The 19,345-nt window shown below is 47.8% G+C and overlaps 1 protein-coding gene across 1 annotated transcript in view; it reads right to left on the bottom strand.

Moving 5' to 3' along the window:
• LOC144759966 (carnosine synthase 1-like) overlaps positions 1 to 19,345 on the bottom strand; it is a 562,866-nt gene that overhangs the window by 359,467 nt on the left and 184,054 nt on the right. The window contains exon 8 of the mRNA XM_078646511.1: positions 17,875 to 18,106. Within this exon, the coding sequence (XP_078502637.1) occupies positions 17,875 to 18,106 (232 nt within the window). The remainder of the gene's footprint in view (positions 1 to 17,874; positions 18,107 to 19,345) is intronic.

The raw sequence follows: 19,345 nt of genomic DNA, 5'->3' as shown, positions 1-19,345 counted from the left end.
TTGTAATGGCATGTGTTGTAAGGGTATGCATTGTAATGGCATGCGTTGTAGTGAAATACGTTGTAATGGCATGCGTTGTAATGGCATGCGATGTAACAGCAGTTGCATTGTAAAGATAGGTTGTTGTATTGACTGCATTGTAATGGATGTTTCCCTTGAAGTGTGTGGTGGCAGGTTGACTCTGTGTTCTATCCATGAGGAAAGAACAAATCCAGTTGAGGGCAGGTCCTTGTATTCCGGTCTTGTGCAGTCTAATGATCAGGGTGAAGTTGGAGACAGTGTCGAAGGCTGCAGAGAGATCAAGTAGTATAAGGTCTGCTTTGTCTCCTCGGTCTAGGATCATCCTGATATCATTGGTTCCTGCGATGAGGGCGGTCTCGATGCTGCGGTTCAGCCTGAAACCTGATTGCGTGTTGTCCAGGAGTTGGTGTGTGCTGAGGTAGTGGGAGATTAGTTTGTTTATGGCTTTTTCCATTGCTTTGGCAGGATGGAGTACAAGGGAGCTCAGGTGGTGCTAGTTGCTTGGGGTCTGTCAAAGGATTTTTTAACAGTGTGTTGACCATTGCATGTTTCCAGGATCAGGAAATATCTCGGAGGTGTTGGAAGGGTTCATAATGCAGATGAAGCCTTCACTGATGGGGTGGCTTACAGTTTGCAGGTGTGGTGGGCGCAGGGGCTTGTCAGTGCCCCAAAGTGGATGGGTCTCATGATGCTGGCTGTGAAAGTTTCCCAGGCCCTCTTGGTATTTTTGTGTGTTAGTAGGTAGGCTGGAGAAAAGGGTGTAGGGGTTCTTTGCCAGTCAAAATTGTTGTATAAGACCTTGATTTAGTTGCTGAGGACTTCTAAAAGGTTGTCACATAATTCTTGCAAGGGGATGATACAGTTGGTGGTGGTGGCTTGTGAAATGAGGTCTTTGATGATTGTGAGGATTTCCTTTCCACTGTTGGGGCTCTGCTAGGGAGTTCTCCTATTTGTGGTTATGGTGTCTCAGGGCTGTCATGTACGTCATTTTGTCATTTTCTAGGTGGTGTGTTCTCCATTTTCTTTCCTGTTGTTTGCTGTTTTTCTGTTGTTCTGTTGCACAGAGTTCCTCAGTGTACAAGGTGGCCTGCTTCCATTGCTTCCCTGTTCTTCTCTGCTCATTGTGTTTACTGGATGTAAGGGAATCTGTTCATTTTGTGATTCTAACGTCCAGGTGCTCAAATCCTGGAAGCAGCTCTAACATTGTTTGGGTACATTTGTGGTAATGGACTTTGTTGCACCAATGAGACACTGGATGATGACATGGTTGATCCAGGTAAGTGGTGCTGTTGTTTAGATTTCAATGTTGTTGAAGGGGTGAAATTGGGTTAAGGGTGTGTTCGGCAGAGTGTGTGGATCTATTGATGTTTTGTGTGAGTCATATGTTCTCTAGGCTCTCGAGGAGTCCGGTAGTGTTGGGGTGCCTCATGTCTTCAAGGTGAAAGTTTAAATCTCTTTATTGGATGTGGTTACTGGAGTCAATGGCAAAAGGTGTGATGAAGTCACCGATGTTGTCTGTGAAGGTGGCTCTGGGTCCTGGCATTCTGTATATGAGGGTCCCACTTAAAGTTTACGTTGCTGAAGTTGTAGCTTGAAGTGCATGTGGTCCATGTAAGGGGTTGCGGCTTCTGTTGTTGTAGTGCAGTTGAAGGAGTCCGTGAATATGATTGTAATTCCTCCTCCTTGTCTGTGCTGGCAGTCATGGTGTGCAAGTTTGTATTCTGCTGGGACAGCCGCGGTGATGTTGTGTGCCGATTCGGAGGCCAGCCATGTTTCCATACGGAAGAGCAGAGCTGGACCGTCATCCTGTAGGGGGGTCCCAGATTTTGATGTTGCGTTGGCTCAGAAAGCGGGTGTTGAAAATCCGCAAATCCGCTCGCAGAACATCCGTAGTGTACCAGTTGCAGCAGAGGTATCAACACGGTGGCATCTTCGTGGATAAATATGCAGGCAGGATTCATTCTGGCACGATGCCCCTGTCACAAAAATTAAACCTCAACACACAGGAAGCACTTACACAGGAAGCACTTACAGATATAAATAAAGCAGGTGCCCGAGTTGAAGCTCAAATTCAGTAACGCATTATAATCAGCCCCAACAACTAGTGAGCACGGTCGAGACTAGGCAGGTGTGCTTCCTCCCCATATCTACCGCCTACAATTAGATGTAATCCTTGATGGAGGTATTTGCATCCATGAGTTTCTCGAGCGCAATTCCCGTGTACTGCCTGTGACCAGAGGCTGTTCCTTCTCATCTGCTGCTCTGTTCGGTCTCTGACCCTTTATAAACAAGAGGCATGTGAACTCGCATGGAAGCCCTGCCCATTTGGCCCCGCCCCACACACACTAGGGTATGCAACGTCTTCGCGCCCTTTCCTCACTATGATGGACAGCTCACTCGAGGGACCTCGGCGCCTGTCAGCGCGGTGGCAAAGTTACAGACACACGTGGTCACTGGAGACAACTCTTTTGGCCCTTTACGCAGCTGTAGTGTAGCAAAAGTACAATACATTTACCCAACGAGGTAGCACTTACTGATTAGGCAGTAGAAAGTACTCCAGTTGAGTAGAGGTATGGCACAACACGGTGGCATCTTCGTGGATAAATATGCAGGCAGGATTCATTCTGGTACGATGCTCCTGTCACAAAAATTAAACCTCAACAGGAAGCACTTACAGATATAAATAAAGCAGGTGCCCGAGTTGAAGCTCAAATTCAGTAATGCATTATATTCAGCCTCAACAACTAGTGAGCACTGTCGAGACTAGGCAGGTGTGCTTCCTCCCCATATCTACCGTCTACAATTAGATGTAATCCTTGATGGAGGTCTTTGCATCCACGAGTTTCTCGAGCGCAATCCCCGTGTATTTCCTGAGACCAGGAGGCTGTTCCTTCTCATCTGCTGCTCTGATCGGTCTCTGACCCTTTATAAACAAGAGACATGTGGACTCGCATGGAAGCCCTGCCCGTTTGGCCCCGCCCCACACACACTAGGGTATGCAACGTCTTCCCGCCCTTTCCTCACTATGATGGACAGCTTACTCGAGGGACCGCGGCGCCTTTCGGTATGGTGGCAAAGTTACAGTCACATGTGGTCATGGTCATTTGTGCAAATCCGCGAGTTCGCTGATTTTCACGCGAACTCGCGTATTGTTTTGCGATTTAGCGCGAATTTGCGGACCGCAAATCCGCAAAATTCCCCCATGCTTAGTGGTGGGTATTGTATTGTAGGTGAGTGCAGGCGAAAGCTCCTCCTGTGTAGCATGGGGCAGCACATCGATGTGGACACCCCGGGTTCAGAGACAGGAGGAGTTCTATGGGGTAGAGTAGGGGGTAAAAGAACGAGGGTCTGTGGATCTGGGTGCGGTCCAGCTGCAGACAGGCACAAACGGACTTGCCTTTGGCACACCAACAGCACACCCGCTGTACTTCTCCACTCGTAGTCCCTGGATGGAGGAGGTGGTCAGGGGGCAGTGGATGGGGCTAGTGTGGTGCATAGGAAGGAGAAGTGGCACAGGAGTATCAGGGGAGGAGGGGGGGTGTGGGAGGCAGAAAATGGAGTGTGAGGGTACAGTGATGCAACAGAAGCGTGGGATAAACAGAAAGGCGCAATAGGGTGTTAATATTGAGAGAATCAATGTCAATATGAATAACGATACATTCATGTAAACAAACACAATCGCATCTTTATCAACAAATTCGCCCGTTGTGAATTTTTCTCGGATGCTTCGAAACTCACAAAAATGAACTTTTACGATGACGACATTAGGTAATGAGAGAGCTGATGATTTTGGGGTCCCCCCTAACCTAGGGGGAGCACCAAGCAGATGCCTTGAACACAAAGAGCATAAACAAAAAGCACATTTTGTTTAACTTCAGTGGTGATCCCATCATTTTAGGACCACCCCAAGCACAGTGTTTGGCAAAAAACAATCCCAACCAAAGGCCCTGCAAAGCATTATGGGACAAGATTAGCAGTGGCAGTGAATATTATAGTATCCAATATCAAAATAATTCTACAAAGAGCTGCAGTTCCACTGGTCGTCCCTAGATGTCCCTCACAAGTCAAATGCAAAGCATTGAAATTATTCTTACATCAAGCTGCAGTTCCACTGGTCGTCCCTAGATGTCCCTCACAAGTCAAATGCAAAACCATGAAAACCATTTCATCAAGCATTTGCATTTGACTCGTGAGGGACATCTAGGGACGACCAGTGGAACTGCAGCTCTTTGTAGAGTTCTTTTGATATTGTATACTATATAATATTCACTGCTCACTGCTAATCTCATCCCATAATGCTTTGCAGGGCCTTTAGTTGGAAATGTTTTTTTGCCAATAACTGTGTTTGGGTTTGTCCTAAGAGGATGGGACCACAACTAAATCGTTCAATAAAATGTGCATTTTTGTTTTCAAGGCATCTGTTTGGTACTCCCTCTAGGTTAGGGAGGATCTCAAAATCATCACATCTTCCACTGCTTATCAATTTTTCAGTTCCACTATTGTGAAAGTACTATTTGTACTTTAGTATATAAAGATAGAAAAGCTTATTTGATCATATCTGGTCATGTACAGGAAGCTTTTTGCAATTTTAGCACATTACAGACAAGTACACAGTGTCCCAGGTCACTTATTGATAGGAGAATTGACACCACAATGGTACAGGGAGATTGGTCCCAATACAGCACACATGGCTGGAGTGGTGTGCCTGCTCCCAAAACACCATAAAGTCAGATGCCACATAGAGTTAGGCACACATAGCCAATCAGAACACAGCACACACAGTGATCAAGAGCTCCCCATGCTTGATATTTGTACACATTACCTGCTGGCTGCATTGTGTCCATTCAATGTCGAGGCCCACCTGGATTTCCTATTAGATATATTAATTTATGACTACTCAGACAGCGGTTCCCATTCCTTACCAAAATAGGATTGACGGAACTGTTTATGACATCCAATGAACTGTATAAAACCTACTCCAGATTGATTGTAAATTTAGACAGTCCTCAGAACCTGTGACTCTGCTCTCAGCTGCATTGTTTAATTAAACAAACTGTTCCTATTTTGCCAAATTCCTCCTGTCTCTTGTTTTTTTCAAGGTATTTCATGTTCAAGCAGCAAGGGTGTAAAACAGCATTGAAAGACAACAGAAGGGCAGTGGTGGCTCCTCCACTAAGGTGTAGGAGATTTGCTCACTGCTTTTTAGCAGTGTAAATAAAGAAAACATAAATGATAATAACTTGATGTTATGAACATTTTGTATTTCCTTGCTGTGGCAGCTTTGTGGGTGGGGTGGGGTTGTTCTGCTCTCGGGACAGAGCAGGGGAGGAGAGGTTTGCCCACCCCAAAAATGCATGAAAGCATGGTCGGCTGTCTTGGGGCGGACATACATTAATGGGTACAGTGAGAAGTTGGCCTGATAAATGATGCTCACTAGTTCTAGTGATCACCTTGTATCAGTCCAAACAACCCTTATGGTGATTGGTTGTAAGTCAACCTTATAGACCAGCTATCCTAATGGTAGCATGGACAAAGCAGTCTTAGGCTAAACTCTTTTGGCATGTGAAGCCAGCTGTTTTACCACAAAATAACCCCTTGAATACCAGATGAAAGGACACCACACAGGTTGTTATGAAAATAAACAGTATGGGAAAGATTTATGAAGGCCTTGCGCCGCCGGTGCGTCACTTTTTCCCATGTTAAAAATGACGCACCGGCGGCGCAAGGCCTTCATAAATCTGCCCCTATATTTATTAATAACAACACCTCTGAACTCTTTATGAAGTCAGAGGGCTAAGCACATGACAATCTCTTACGAAAAATACTACAAGTTGCACAAAATTACAATGGTGCCCTAGGGGCACGACAAATCGTATACTAAGTGGAATGTGAGAGTCGATAAAAGGAATGGAGCTGTCCAGAGGCTGTAGGATCGATGGGACCATGCTACACTAACTTCAGGTAAGTAATAGGAGGCCCACGGAACGTGTGTGCAGAGTGTGAACTCACACGCGAGATGCGTAACAACGTCTATGGACAGTACAGTTCAAGTAAAAGGTAAGTACGGACAATCCTGACTAGGTAGGACAACAACGACTGTGGAACTGGACACTAGGACAGTTAAACTACCCTTGAGCACCGAAATGCTCTCGTTACCTTACCCACGGACTGTAGGTGCACAGGTGTCAAAGTGCGTCGGGTTCTCGCGTTGAAGTATATGGAGCCTGAAAGAAAAGATGCTGGAGGCGACCAGGAGGAAGATGTCCGGTGCGATCCAAGGGTGGATCGGTGAAGAAGAAGACCTGAAAGCAGAGGGGACAATGTTCACAGTCACTAGCCAGTGACTGGAGTGGAACCAGGAAGGAACTAGATGTCGACGTCGCGATCAGGTGAAGAGTGGACGCTTGACTCTGCAGCCACGTGGACCAGGAGGTGTCTTCGATGACCAGGATGGAGGCACGAGCTGTCCCGTACAGGCTCTCGCTGTCGACGGTGTTGGATCCGGAATCGGCATCAACAGGCCTTGGCAAAGGCAACCCACGCGGTGAGTGGAGAAAGCGTCTGCTGCGGACTAGGAGAGTCCGGGGTGCCCCTCTTTTGGAAGGGAGCAAGGGCCAGTCTGGAGCAACCAGACCAGCAGTGAAGATTCAAAGGTTCGTCGTCTAGGAGGCCACTAGACAGCCGGCAAGTGACCAGACAACGCGTCGAGCAGCAAACAAGCAGAAGGGCCCCACGCAGATCTCGTGGATGCTGGAGGGCTGATCTTCGGTGCAGGGGCTGCTCGGGGCTGGGGCTTCTCAGTCCCCAAAGCACTTGGTTGAGTTTACCTCGGGAGTCGTGCTGGAAGCGAAGTGCAGGTTCGTTCAAGATGGCCGGTCCCACATGTCTCGTCGCACCCACGGGTTCTCAGCTTTGCTGCAGATGTGAGTTGAGGTCGGAGAGGTCTGGGAATCCAGGTCTCGCCGGGCTCTGAAGTCTGGATCCTCGAGGGAAGACGACAAAGTGAAGCCGCTGGACGCTTGATGGTGCCTGCAGTTGCAGGGTGGACACTCCTTGCCCTCAAGGGAGATCCTTCAGTCTTCTGTGGAGCAGAACGTCGAAGGCCAGAGTTTCTTCTTGTTGAATAGTTCAGGATAATCTAATTTGGAATGGGACCAGCTCCTACCTTTATTCTCCTAAAGGGGGCTGCACTACTGACTAGGTCCCTCCCCTGGGTGGGACCAGGAAGGGGGGTGGCTACACCCCCTATCCTTTGTCCGGTTTCCCGCCAGAGCTGGGGCAGGGATGCCCCAGCAACTGGTTTGAACCGGTGTATGCACAGGGCACCTTGTGTGCCCCAGGCATGTCTCATTCCTTTCAGGCCTATCCTCCCCAATACACAAAGTCCTGTCTGGGGTGGTGCTAGCACCTCCCAAGGCAGGAAACCCTTTGTCCAGGCCATCCTCGCTGGAAGGACTACCAGCAGCAGGAGGTCAGACTTGTGTCTGTGGTGGCAGCATCCATTTTGTGATGCTGAGGCTCGAGTTAACTTTAACCGGGGTTCACAGTTACATACATGTCGTGTCCCTCTAGAAGGGTGGAATGCTACCCCCGTCGCCAGAATTGGCGAGGGGGTAGTATTCCAAATCGTATGACACCTTACTCGACATGTTTTGATAATGTTATACCAGAGTTAGCATTTAACCGTGAGGTTGATAATGCACTTAAGAGTATATGGTATAGTGTTATCATGGAACAGCTATTAGGACTTGGTTCCGCAAGCTGCAAACGGGCTCAGCTCATGCCAGAGCACCATCTCACATAATTCCAAGCACTCTGCCTTCAGGATTGATAAGGCCTTCCATAGGAGTGACTGATAGGAATATATGTGTCCATTTTTAGGGTTAGATATAGGTATACTATATCTATAGCAAAGGGTGATTACACCACCTTGCCCCAGCTGTCGTGCAGCCAGTTGTGTCAGTTTTAGATGGCCAGCCAGGGGTGGCATAATACATGCTTCAGCCCCCGGTAGGCCATGGGTACACCCATGCCCTGGATACCTATGGTACACTGTACAGGGACTGATAAGGTGGCCCAGTACCAATTGGTAAATGCACCTAAGGTACATGGTTGTCAATTTAGAGAGAGAACAGCTAGGCTGTGGGTCTGATTAGCAGGCCCACAGCCAGGGAAAGTCGTAAACCAGTGAAGCAAAAAGCAAAAATCTGGGGTGACCATAGGATTGCAGACCCCACTCTCCTACATAACCACCCCCCCCAAACTTAGGGACATTAAACTAACCTTGACCAGGTGAGTCTTCCTGTTCTAAGTAGAAATACCTGGAGAGACTATCTGCATTGCCATGGTCAGTCCCTGGTCTATTCTCCACTGTAAAGTCCATCCCCTGTAGGGAAATGGACCACCTAAGAAGTTTGGGGTTTTCACCCTTCATCTGATTTAGCCATAAGAGGGGCTTATGGTCGATCTGAATCTTGAAGTGAGTTCCAAACAAGTATGGCCTCAACTTCTTCAGGGCCCAAACCACAGCAAAGGCCTCCCTCTCTATAGCTGACCAACGTTTCTCTCTAGAGGTCAGCCTTCTGCTTATAAAAGCAATGGGCTGGTCATGACCATCAATATTCAGTTGAGAAAGAACAGCTCCCACACCCAACTCAGATGCATCTGTTTGGACAATGAAGGTTTTGGAGTAGTCAGGACTCTGAAGAATAGGTGCAGTACACATGGCCTGCTTTAGGTCATCAAATGCCTTCTGACAGCTAACTGTCCATTGAACTTTCTTTGGCATTTTCTTGCTTGTCAAGTCATTAAGTGGTGTCACAATGGACCCATAATTTTTGACAAACTTCCTATAGTAACCAGACAGGCCCAAGAAAGCTCTGACCTGTGTCTGGGTGGTTGGAAGAGCCCAGTCCTTTATGGCCTGTATCTTGCTCTCCAAGGGTTGAACCTGACCTCCACCCACAAGTTGGCCCAGGTACACAACCTGACTCTGCCCTATCTGGCACTTAGTAGCCTTGATAGTGAGGCCTGCCTTTTGCAGGGCCTCCAAAACTTTCCTCAGGTGGATCAGGTGATCCTCCCAGGTGGAGCTAAAGACAGCAATATCATCTAGATATGCTGCACAGAAGTCATCCAACCCAGTGAGAACTTGGTTCACCAACCTTTGAAAAGTGGCAGGTGCATTTTTCAAACCAAAGGGCATCACCACAAATTGGTAATGACCTCCTGGGGTAGAAAATGCTGTTTTGGCCTTGGCATCCTCAGCTAACCTGATCTGCCAATACCCAGCTGTTAGGTCAAATGTACTTAAGAAAGTTGCAGAAGCCAACTTGTCTATCAGTTTATCTGCCCTAGGTATTGGATGGGCATCTGTCTTAGTGACAGCATTGAGACCCATGTAGTCTACACACAACCTCATCTCTCTCTTACCATCTTGGGTGTGAGGTTTAGGCACTAGAACTACAGGACTAGCCCAAGGGCTCTCTGAGGGTTCAATGACTCCCAATTCCAACATCTTTTGGACTTCTTTCTTTATGCAGTCCCTGACGTGGTCAGGTTGCCTGTAGATTTTACTCTTGACAGGCAGACTGTCACCAGTGTCCACCTCATGGGTGCACCAGTTTGTCTGACTGGGGGTCAGTAAAAACATTTGCCTGAAGGATTGAAGAACCTGTTTACAATCCTCTTGTTGATGAGCAGAGAGGCTGTCAGAAAATACTACACCATCTACTGACCCATCATCAGGGTTCTGAGTGAGCAGGTCTGGGAGAGGGTCACTCTCTTCCTCCTGCCCCTCATCTGTGGCCATGAGCAAGCCCATGTCCTCCCTGTTGACAAATGCTTTGAGCCTGTTTACATGAAGCACCCTGTGGGGGCTCCTGGGGGTTCCCATGTCCACCAAGTAGTTGACCTCTCCCTTTTGCTCAATGATGGTATGGGGTCCAGACCATTTGTCTTGGAGAGCTGCTGGGGCCACTGGCTCCAACACCCACACCTTCTGTCCTGCATGGTACACAGTTAGGACAGCCTTTTGGTCATGCCAAGCTTTTTGAAGTTCCTGGCTGGCCTCAAGGTTTTTAGATGCCTTCTCCATGTACTCTGCCATCCTGGAGCGGAGACCAAGTACATAGTCCACTATGTCAAGTTTAGGCTTTTTTAGAGGTAACTCCCATCCTTCCTTCACCAGACATAGGGGTCCTCTTACAGGATGCCCAAACTGAATCTCAAAAGGGCTGAAACCAACCCCCTTCTGTGGGACCTCTCTGTAAGCAAACAGGAGGCAGGGTAAAAGGATGTCCCATCTTCGCCTAAGCTTTTCAGGTAACCCTTTTATCATCCCTTTGAGGGTCTTGTTGAATCTCTCAACAAGCCCATTGCATTGTGGGTGATAGGGTGTGGTGAATTTATAATTGACACCACATTCCTTCCACATTGCAGTCAAGTATCCTGACATGAAGTTTGCACCTCTGTCAGAGACAACCTCCTTAGGAAACCCCACTCTGGAGAAAACTCCAAGTAGGGCCCTATCCACAACAGGAGCTGTAGTGGTCCTAAGGGGAATAGCTTCTGGATACCTGGTGGCATGATCCACTACCACCAGTATAAATCTGTGCCCAGATGCTTTTGGGGGGGTCCATTGGTCCAACAATGTCAATCCCCACTCTTTCAAAGGGAACCCCCACCACAGGTAGTGGTATAAGGGGGGCCTTTGTTGTGCCACCTGATTTGCCACTGGCTTGGCAGGTGACACATGAGCGACAAAACTCTTTAGTGTCTTCAGACATATGAGGCCAGTGAAAGTGTGGGGCAAGCCTGTCCCAAGTCTTGTTCTGGCCTAAGTGACCTGCAAGGGGAATCTCATGGGCTAAGGTGAGAAGGAAACCTCTAAGGGACAAGGGGATGACCAGCCTCCTGGTAGCACCAGGCTTGGGGTCTCTTGCCTCAGAGTATAGGAGTCCATCTTCCCAATATACTTTATGGGCACCTGTATCATTCCCTGCAGCCTCAGCAGCAGCCTGCTGTCTGAGGGGTTCGAGAGAGAAACAATATAATTGGGCCTGCCTCAAGTCTGCCCTGGAAGGTCCCCCTGTCCCAAGAAACTCAACCTGATCAGGTTCAAGCTCTTCTAGGATAGTTCCTTCTGGGGTCTCTGGGTCAGCCTCCTGAGAGGGCTGATCCTCAACCTGAGGCAGGGGGGAAGGCTCTGCCTTAACCCTACCATTCCTTCTCTTGGGTAGTGTCTGGTCCATTCTTCCAGGATCCAGCACTTGTTCAGCTGGGCATTTCTTGGCCTGTGACCTAGTCACATCAAGGGCATGTGAGGAGAGACCTAGCATTTCTACATGAGTCCTGTACTCTACATCTGACGACAGTGAGGATTCCAAATCATTGCCCAAAAGACAATCTACTGGGAGGTCTGAACTAACTACAACCCTTTTGAGGCCAGTTACCCCTCCCCAGGAGAAATTAACAACTGCCATACTGTGATTAGTAGTGACATTGCTAGCATTGGTCACTAGGTAATCTGAACCTAGCATGATCTGGTCAGGGTCCACAAATGTTGGTGTCACCATGGTGACACTGGCACATGTGTCCCTGTAGGCCTGAGCCATTTTTCCATTATTTAAAGGCATTTGTCTGTATTTGCCCGGAGTACTAGGACTTACAGTAGGGGTCATATCCATGTCCCCAGTACAAACAAGAACTGCCTGAGTAGGAATTCTGACTAAGTCAGAACCCACCTCAGGTCCCAGGGTTAACCCAACTATAGCCTTGGGAGGTACACTACCACTACTAACTGTACTAGGGGGTGCAGGTGTCTTAGGAACAGTAGTGGTAGGAGTTTGGCCTTTCTTGGTGCACTCACTAAACCAGTGAGTCTTACTTTTACAGGATTGGCACCATGGTTTCTTAGGACCATCATTCTTCTTCTTTTGGGAAGTTTGGGACCCACCCTCCTTAGGTTGTTGGGGCCCTGTTGAAAACTTCTGGTCATTTTGCTTATTCTCATTACCCTTCTGGTCTGCTTTCTTCTGGCCACCGCCCTGGTTCTGGTTCTGCTGCTTGACCCTTGTCCTGACCCATCTGTCTGCCTTCTTTCCCAATTCTTGGGGAGAGGTCAGATCTGAGTCAATCAAGTGCTGATGCAACAACTGGTTCTGACAATTATTTAAGATTTGTTCTCTCATAATTAGATTATACAATCCTGTGTAATCAGTAACTTTACTTCCCAGTAACCAGTCCTCCAGAGCCTTAGTGGCACAATCAACAAAGTCAGTCCAATCTTGAGCCTGAGTTTTCTGGGTATCCTTGAACATCAACCTGTACTGTTCAGTGGTTAAGCCAAACCCATCACTCAGAGCAGTTTTCAAGACTTGGTAATCATTTGTATCCTCATCTCTAACAGTGAGGAGCTTGTCTCTACCTTTACCTTCAAAGGAGAGCTACAATATAGCTGCCCACTGACTCTGGGGTACCTGCTGTACTTTGCAGGCTCTCTCTAAAGCAGTTATCCACTTGTGGATATAATCTCCTGTCTTATAGGAGGGCACTATTTTACTCAGGTGTCTATTATCAAAACTCCTGTCTCTATCCTTAGGGATATTGCTGCCACCAGTGGGGACTACCCCACTCAACTGTTGCTCTCTAGCAAAGGCAAGCTTCTCTTTGGCAAGGGCAAGTTCTTCCCTCTGGATCCTCAGATTAGCCTGTCTCATCCTTGCTTCATGCTCTCTCCTTTGAGGGGAAGTCATTCTCCTCTGGGGAGAAGTCCTTCTCCCCTGAGCAGAGGCATGAGAGTGCACAGATCTATTGGAGTCCCTGGAGTGAGATCTATCTCTCCTAGCTCCAAAGTTAGGCCTGCTTAGGGTGGAGTGGTGTGGCTCACTGGTTAGAGGCGGCAGACCCGAGAGCAGAGAATGGGCTGGGACCAGGGTTCGATTCCCGACGTGGCAGGGTCTTGGACCAGGATCAGCGGACTCGATAATTCTCGCCTCGGTGCCTACTCTATCCAGGGACCACACTCGGTAACTCTGGGCATTAAGCTTGCCTCATCTCCACAACGGCCCCTCACAAACGTCAGGGATGCCTGGCTTCACCTTGGAGACTCCCAGGAGGAACTATCTCACAGGGAAAGCCAGGACGGGTTCCCCAGCGGTCTATAGCGCTACGAGGCCTGCGGTGCGGGTAGCAGTGCGCTTTACAAGACACACTTTCATTTCATTTAATTTCTTAGGGTCAGTACTGGGGGTCCCCCAGATCCTTCCCTATGTAGGTCTAAGTTGGCCCTTGTAAGTCTGGTGACTAACTCAGGACCTTTGTCTGCCTCATCCCCAGAGGTGTCCTCTTCTTCCTCCTCCTCTTCTACATTCTCTGTTTCAGGGAGAACTGGATCACCAAGTGTACCTTCTAAGGGGGGCATGCTCCTATCTGGATTAGAGGGGTCTGTGTTGGCAGCCCTTCTGGCATCATATGTCTCTAAGAGACCTAACAGAAAAGGAGTGGTTGGGTTAGAACCCTGTTTCAATGTCCTGGAGGTACACAATTGTCTCATCTCCTGGAAACTGAGAGCTGCATATCTGGAAAGGACCTGTGGAGGGTCACTAACCACTAGGGGAGTCTCTGAAGACTCTCCATGGGTAGACATGCTTTCTAGTGAGGTGCAAGTGATGCACTTACCTACACTATGGGTTTTCCTACTGATCCCTTGCTAAGAGTTGTAGTCAGGGTGTGCTAGGCCCTTTCTACTACAACAGCTGGTTCAGTAGAACTCAGAGTATTTCTAAGCTTGTTATATGTACCTAGAGTACCTTATGTGATCTTTCAAATGATATTTCAAGATTATACGTGGAAAAAACAACAGCAAGCTCAAATCTCAACCGCTGCACACCAATGTGAGAAGTTGGCCAGATATATGATGCTCACTAGTTCTAGTGATCACCTTGTATCAGTCCAAACAACCCTTATGGTGATTGGTTGTAAGTCAACCTTATAGACCAGCTATCCTAATGGTAGCATGGACAAAGCAGTCTTAGGCTAAACTCTTTTGGCATGTGACGCCAGCTGTTTTATCACAATATAACCCCTTGAATACCAGATGAAAGGACACCACACAGGTTGTTATGAAAATAAACAGTATATTTATTAATAACAACACCTCTGAACTCTTTATGAGGTCAGAGGGCTAAGCACATGACAATCTCTTACGAAAAATACTACAAGTTGCACAAAATTACAATGGTGCCCTAGGGGCACGACAAACCATATACTAAGTAAGTGGAATGTGAGAGTCGATAAAAGGAATGGAGCTGTCCAGAGGCTGTAGGATCGATGGGACCACGCTACACTAACTTCAGGTAAGTAATAGGAGGCCCACGGAACACGTGTGCAGAGTGTGAACTCACATGCGAGATGCGTAACAACGTCTATGGACAGTACACTTCCAGTAAAAGGTAAGTACGGACAATCCTGACTAGGTAGGACAACAACGACTGTGGAACTGGACACTAGGACAGTTAAACTACCCTTGAGCACCGAAATGCTCTTGTTACCTCACCCACGGACTGCGAGTGCACAGGTGTCAAAGTGCGTCGGGTTCTCGCGTTGAAGTCTATGGAGCCTGAAAGAAAAGATGCTGCAGGCGACCAGGAGGAAGATGTCCGGTGCGATCCAAGGGTGGATCGGTGAAGAAGAAGACCTGAAAGCAGAGGGGACAATGTTCACAGTCACTAGCCAGTGACTGGAGTGGAACCAGGAAGGAACCAGATGTCGACGTCGCGATCAGGTGAAGAGTGGACGCTTGACTCTGCAGCCACGTGGACCAGGAGGTGTCTTCGACAACCAGGATGGAGGCACGAGCTGTCCCACGCAGGCTCTCGCTGTCGGCGGTGTTGGATCCGGAATCAGCGTCAACAGGCCTTGGCAAAGGCAACCCACACGGTGAGTGGAGAAAGCGTCTGGTGCGGACTAGGAGAGTCCGGGGTTCCCCTCTTTTGGAAGGGAGCAACCAGACCAGCAGTGAAGATTCAAAGGTTCGTCGTCTAGGAGGCCACTAGCCAGCCGGCAAGTGACCAGACAACGCGTCGAGCAGCAAACAAGCAGAAGGGCCCCACGCAGATCTCGTGGATGCTGGAGGGCTGATCTTCGGTGCAGGGGCTGCTCGGGGCTGGGGCTTCTCAGTCCCCAAAGCACTTGGTCGAGTTTACCTCGAGAGTCGTGCTGGAAGCGAAGTGCAGGTTCGTTCAAGATGGCCGGTCCCACGTGTCTCGTCGCACCCACGGGTCTCAGCTTTGCTGCAGATGTGAGTTGAGGTCGGAGAGGTCTGGGAATCCGGGTCTCGTCGGGCTCTGAAGTCTGGATCCTCAAGGTAAGACGACAAAGTGAAGCCGCTGGACGCTTGATGGTGTCTGCAGTTGCAGGGTGGACACTCCTTGCCCACAAGGGAGATTCTTCAGTCTTCTGTGGAGCAGAACGTCGAAGGCCCGAATTTCTTCTTGTTGAATAGTTCAGGATAATCTAATTTGGAATGGGACCAGCTCCTACCTTTATTCTCCTAAAGGGGGCTGCACTACTGACTAGGTCCCTCCCCTGGGTGGGACCAGGAAGGGGGGTGGCTACACCCCCTATCCTTTGTCCGGTTTCCCGCCAGAGCTGGGGCAGGGATGCCCCAGCAACTGGTTTGAACCGGTGTATGCACAGGGCACCTTGTGTGCCCCAGGCATGTCTCATTCCTTTCAGGCCTATCCTCCCCAATACACAAAGTCCTGTCTGGGTGGTGCTAGTTCCTCCCAAGGCAGGAAACCCTTTGTCCAGGCCATCCTCGCTGGAAGGACTCCCAGCAGCAGGAGGTCAGACTTGTGTCTGTGGTGGCAGCATCCATTTTGTGATGCTGAGGCTCGAGTTAACTTTAACCGGGGTTCACAGTTACATACATGTCGTGTCCCTCTAGAAGGGTGGAATGCTACCCCCGTCGCCAGAATTGGGGAGGGGGTAGTATTCCAAATCGTATGACACCTTACTCGACATGTTTTGATAATGTTATACCAGAGTTAGCATTTAACCGCGAGGTTGATAATGCACTTAAGAGTATATGGTATAGCGTTATCATGGAACAGCTATTAGGACTTGGTTCCGCAAGCTGCAAATGGGCTCAGCTCATGCCAGAGCACCATCTCACATAATTCCAAGCACTCTGCCTTCAGGATTGATAAGGCCTTCCATAGGAGTGACTGATAGGAATATATGTGTCCATTTTTAGGGTTAGATATAGGTATACTATATCTATAGCAAAGGGTGATTACACCACCTTGCCCCAGCTGTCGTGCAGCCAGTTGTGTCAGCTTTAGATGGCCAGCCAGGGGTGGCATAATACATGCTTCAGCCCCTGGTAGGCCCTGGGTACACCTATGCCCTGGGTACCTATGGTACACTGTACAGGGGCTGATAAGGTGGTCCAGTACCAATTGGTAAATGCACCTAAGGTACATGGTTGTCAATTTAGAGAGAGAACAGCTAGGCTGTGGGTCTGATTAGCAGGCCCACAGCCAGGGAAAGTCGTAAACCAGTGAAGCAACAAGCAAAAATCTGGGGTGACCATAGGATTGCAGACCCCACTCTCCTACCGGTACTTTGCATGTTCTCCACTGCATTACAGCCTGGGTGGAGAACATGCCCAGGCCCCCGGACTATGGCTGAGCACCAAACCACGGTACTCATACTAATCACAACGCTGCATTGCAGCATTGTGATTGGCTATAGGGAGCCTGAGAGCTGGGTGCTTCTTGTTTCCCTGTTCCGGCCTGAAGAGATGATGAAGGAGAGAGGAGGAGGAACGTGGCAATCAGGTATGGTTTTTCTTTTTTTTTAATCCCCCGAATCCCCCTGCTGCGGATCCATGCCGACCGCCGCTGCAGAAAGGTGATAAAGAGCGCAAATGATCAGAAGTGCAAAACAGACAGGTAAGAAAGAGTGAGAGAGAAGAGCAAAAAGCAATAGAAGGGTGAGAAATAATGTGAGAAAAGAGCAAAAGGCAGCTAGAAAGGCAAACATCAAATGGCAAAAAAGGCCAAAGGCTGAAGTCCAAGAATGGCGAAGTCGATGACAGAGGAGGCACAGACATGATAGAGAGTGTGCACACGAGAGGAGGTGGGATCCTCAAAGCATTGGAGCTGGGTCTGTGATGGCCTTGACCAGCCAGAGGACTGGTCTGTATAAGTCAGGGAGCAATCTAGGCTCTTGCCTTAGACACAAGACACGACCCATACCACCAGCAAGAGGTCCATCAAGGACACAATAGCTGGCATGGCTTGAGAGGGGACCATATGGGGCAGATCCCCCTTGTGAGCAACCACAGAGTGCCAACCCACTCAATATTTGACATCCACACGGGTTAAGGTTGAAGGTTCAAGACCCAGTCACCCAAGGAGCACCTCTGTAGGGATATCCCTCACCAATCCAAATCACTTGTTGAAACCAAACATAGATCAATGGTAGAAATTGCACAGTGGAGGATCACTGCCTGGAAGGACTAGTAACGCTGACTGAAGTCTGAACAAAGCTCCAGCATGCCAAGTGATTAGCGAAGACACACTCAGCAAATATCCAGTAATACAACATGACACAATTCAGTTCCTCTGCTCTCCACTGACAGGTATTGATTATGGGGTTTGTAAAGAGGCCATAATCTGCCTATTTAAATTTATAGCTAATGAGTTTTTAATTCTTGGCAATCTTTTATAAAGAGGAGTTCAAATGTTGTGGATGAGCTTACATAGGTGGCACCAATGTGAGTCCTCAACTCACCATTCTTTCTTATTAAAAGGGTTGAATTGGTAGTCCTTCATTATTCCTCACCAATGACATCTGTCTGTGCTCTCCTGCCTCCACGCTGCTCCAGTGATAGGCTCTTTTCCATCTCAATAACAGCTCTCAGAGCGTCCTCAGCCTTGTCTACCACCTTTTGGTGAATAGCCTTGATCTGTGTCTCATCAGTGATCCCCCATTGCTGCAGAGTTGTTTCTAGTGTCTGGGGTACTGATGTCTGATGGACCAGCGGTTTATCGGCTCGCCCCGCTGAACAAATGACCTGTGGTGAGAACAGACAAAAATAGGAAAGTTAACCTGAGATGAGAGAAGAATAAATATCTCAGGTTTATAAAGTATGAGACAATATGAGACTTCAGGATTATTCAATCAAACCCATCTCTGATTCTGGCAAGTGCCAACCATTGGGATTTTGTACACTCAAAGCACCATGACAGTCAACCAGGTACCCGTGGGCCATTATCAAATCTTTAACTGCATCAGACCTTGCTTGTCCTACACCCAAAGCTCTCATTTACAACTCTACAGTCAATTACATCAAGCTGTTAATCCAACAGACACCTATTATCTTTTCATTGTTTCCCTTTTTATTTAATGTTGTATCTATATCCTAGTAGGATGAAAGAAATGGTAAACGATCTTTATCTTCCAAGACAACATGGAGGTTTAAAAGAATTAGGAGTGTTCACTAGTGAAATTTTGAGAAAGAGACCACATTTCCAGCATTACAAATTTGCAAACTGTGTCCCTTTAACAAAATGTCAGCTAAGAGTGAACTTTTTTAGCAAGAAATGTTTTGTGGAGGACTTTCAGTGAAAAACCTTTTGGGAATTCTTTCACAAAAGATGGGCTTTGCAGGTTGTATCCTTCTCCCAAAAATTCTTCTTGCTTTAAAACTACTAGAGATTCAAGAGATTACAAAGTTAAATGTGGCAAAAAAGCAAACTTTTTAATTTTGATACTCCTAATTATTTTGCAGTAATTTAGTTTTGCTATAGTTTCCAAGCAATGTAGGGTATATTGCACAGAGAAAGATGTAGTTGATGAACACATATATGTATGTGTATGTATGTGTGTGGGTATGTATAACGTATTTCTAGAGAATGGACTGAAAGGCAGCAGAGAGCTGCACAGGTTCAAAGACAAGCATAATGTCAACAAGTAATTGGAGAGGTAGCTGAGTTGTGGATGGTTAATGCATTCTGACGTAGTGTTCTTTAAAGAGGTGAGTCTTCCACTCTTTCCAAAATTGAAGTAGCTTTAGGATGGTCCTGATGGATATGGAGATGTTGTTCCAGATCCTGGGCACTTACATGGAACAGGTGTGCTGCCTTGTTTTTTCTTTTTCACAAATTTTAGTCTGCAGTCTGATGGTATCCTGGCTGTGAGTGTGCAGAGAACCATCAGGGATGATGACCTTTCTGCCAGATAAGTAAGGGTGTTTTGGTCATGATGGCTTTATAAACAATGCTGAATTTTAAGATGGTGCGGTCAGGAAAGA

The sequence above is a fragment of the Lissotriton helveticus genome, chromosome 1_1 (genome assembly GCF_964261635.1).
Source record: "Lissotriton helveticus chromosome 1_1, aLisHel1.1, whole genome shotgun sequence".
Taxonomy (NCBI): Eukaryota; Metazoa; Chordata; class Amphibia; order Caudata; family Salamandridae; genus Lissotriton; species Lissotriton helveticus.
The sequence above is the reverse complement of the archived record's forward strand: the minus strand, read 5'-3'. Positions and strand labels throughout refer to the sequence as shown.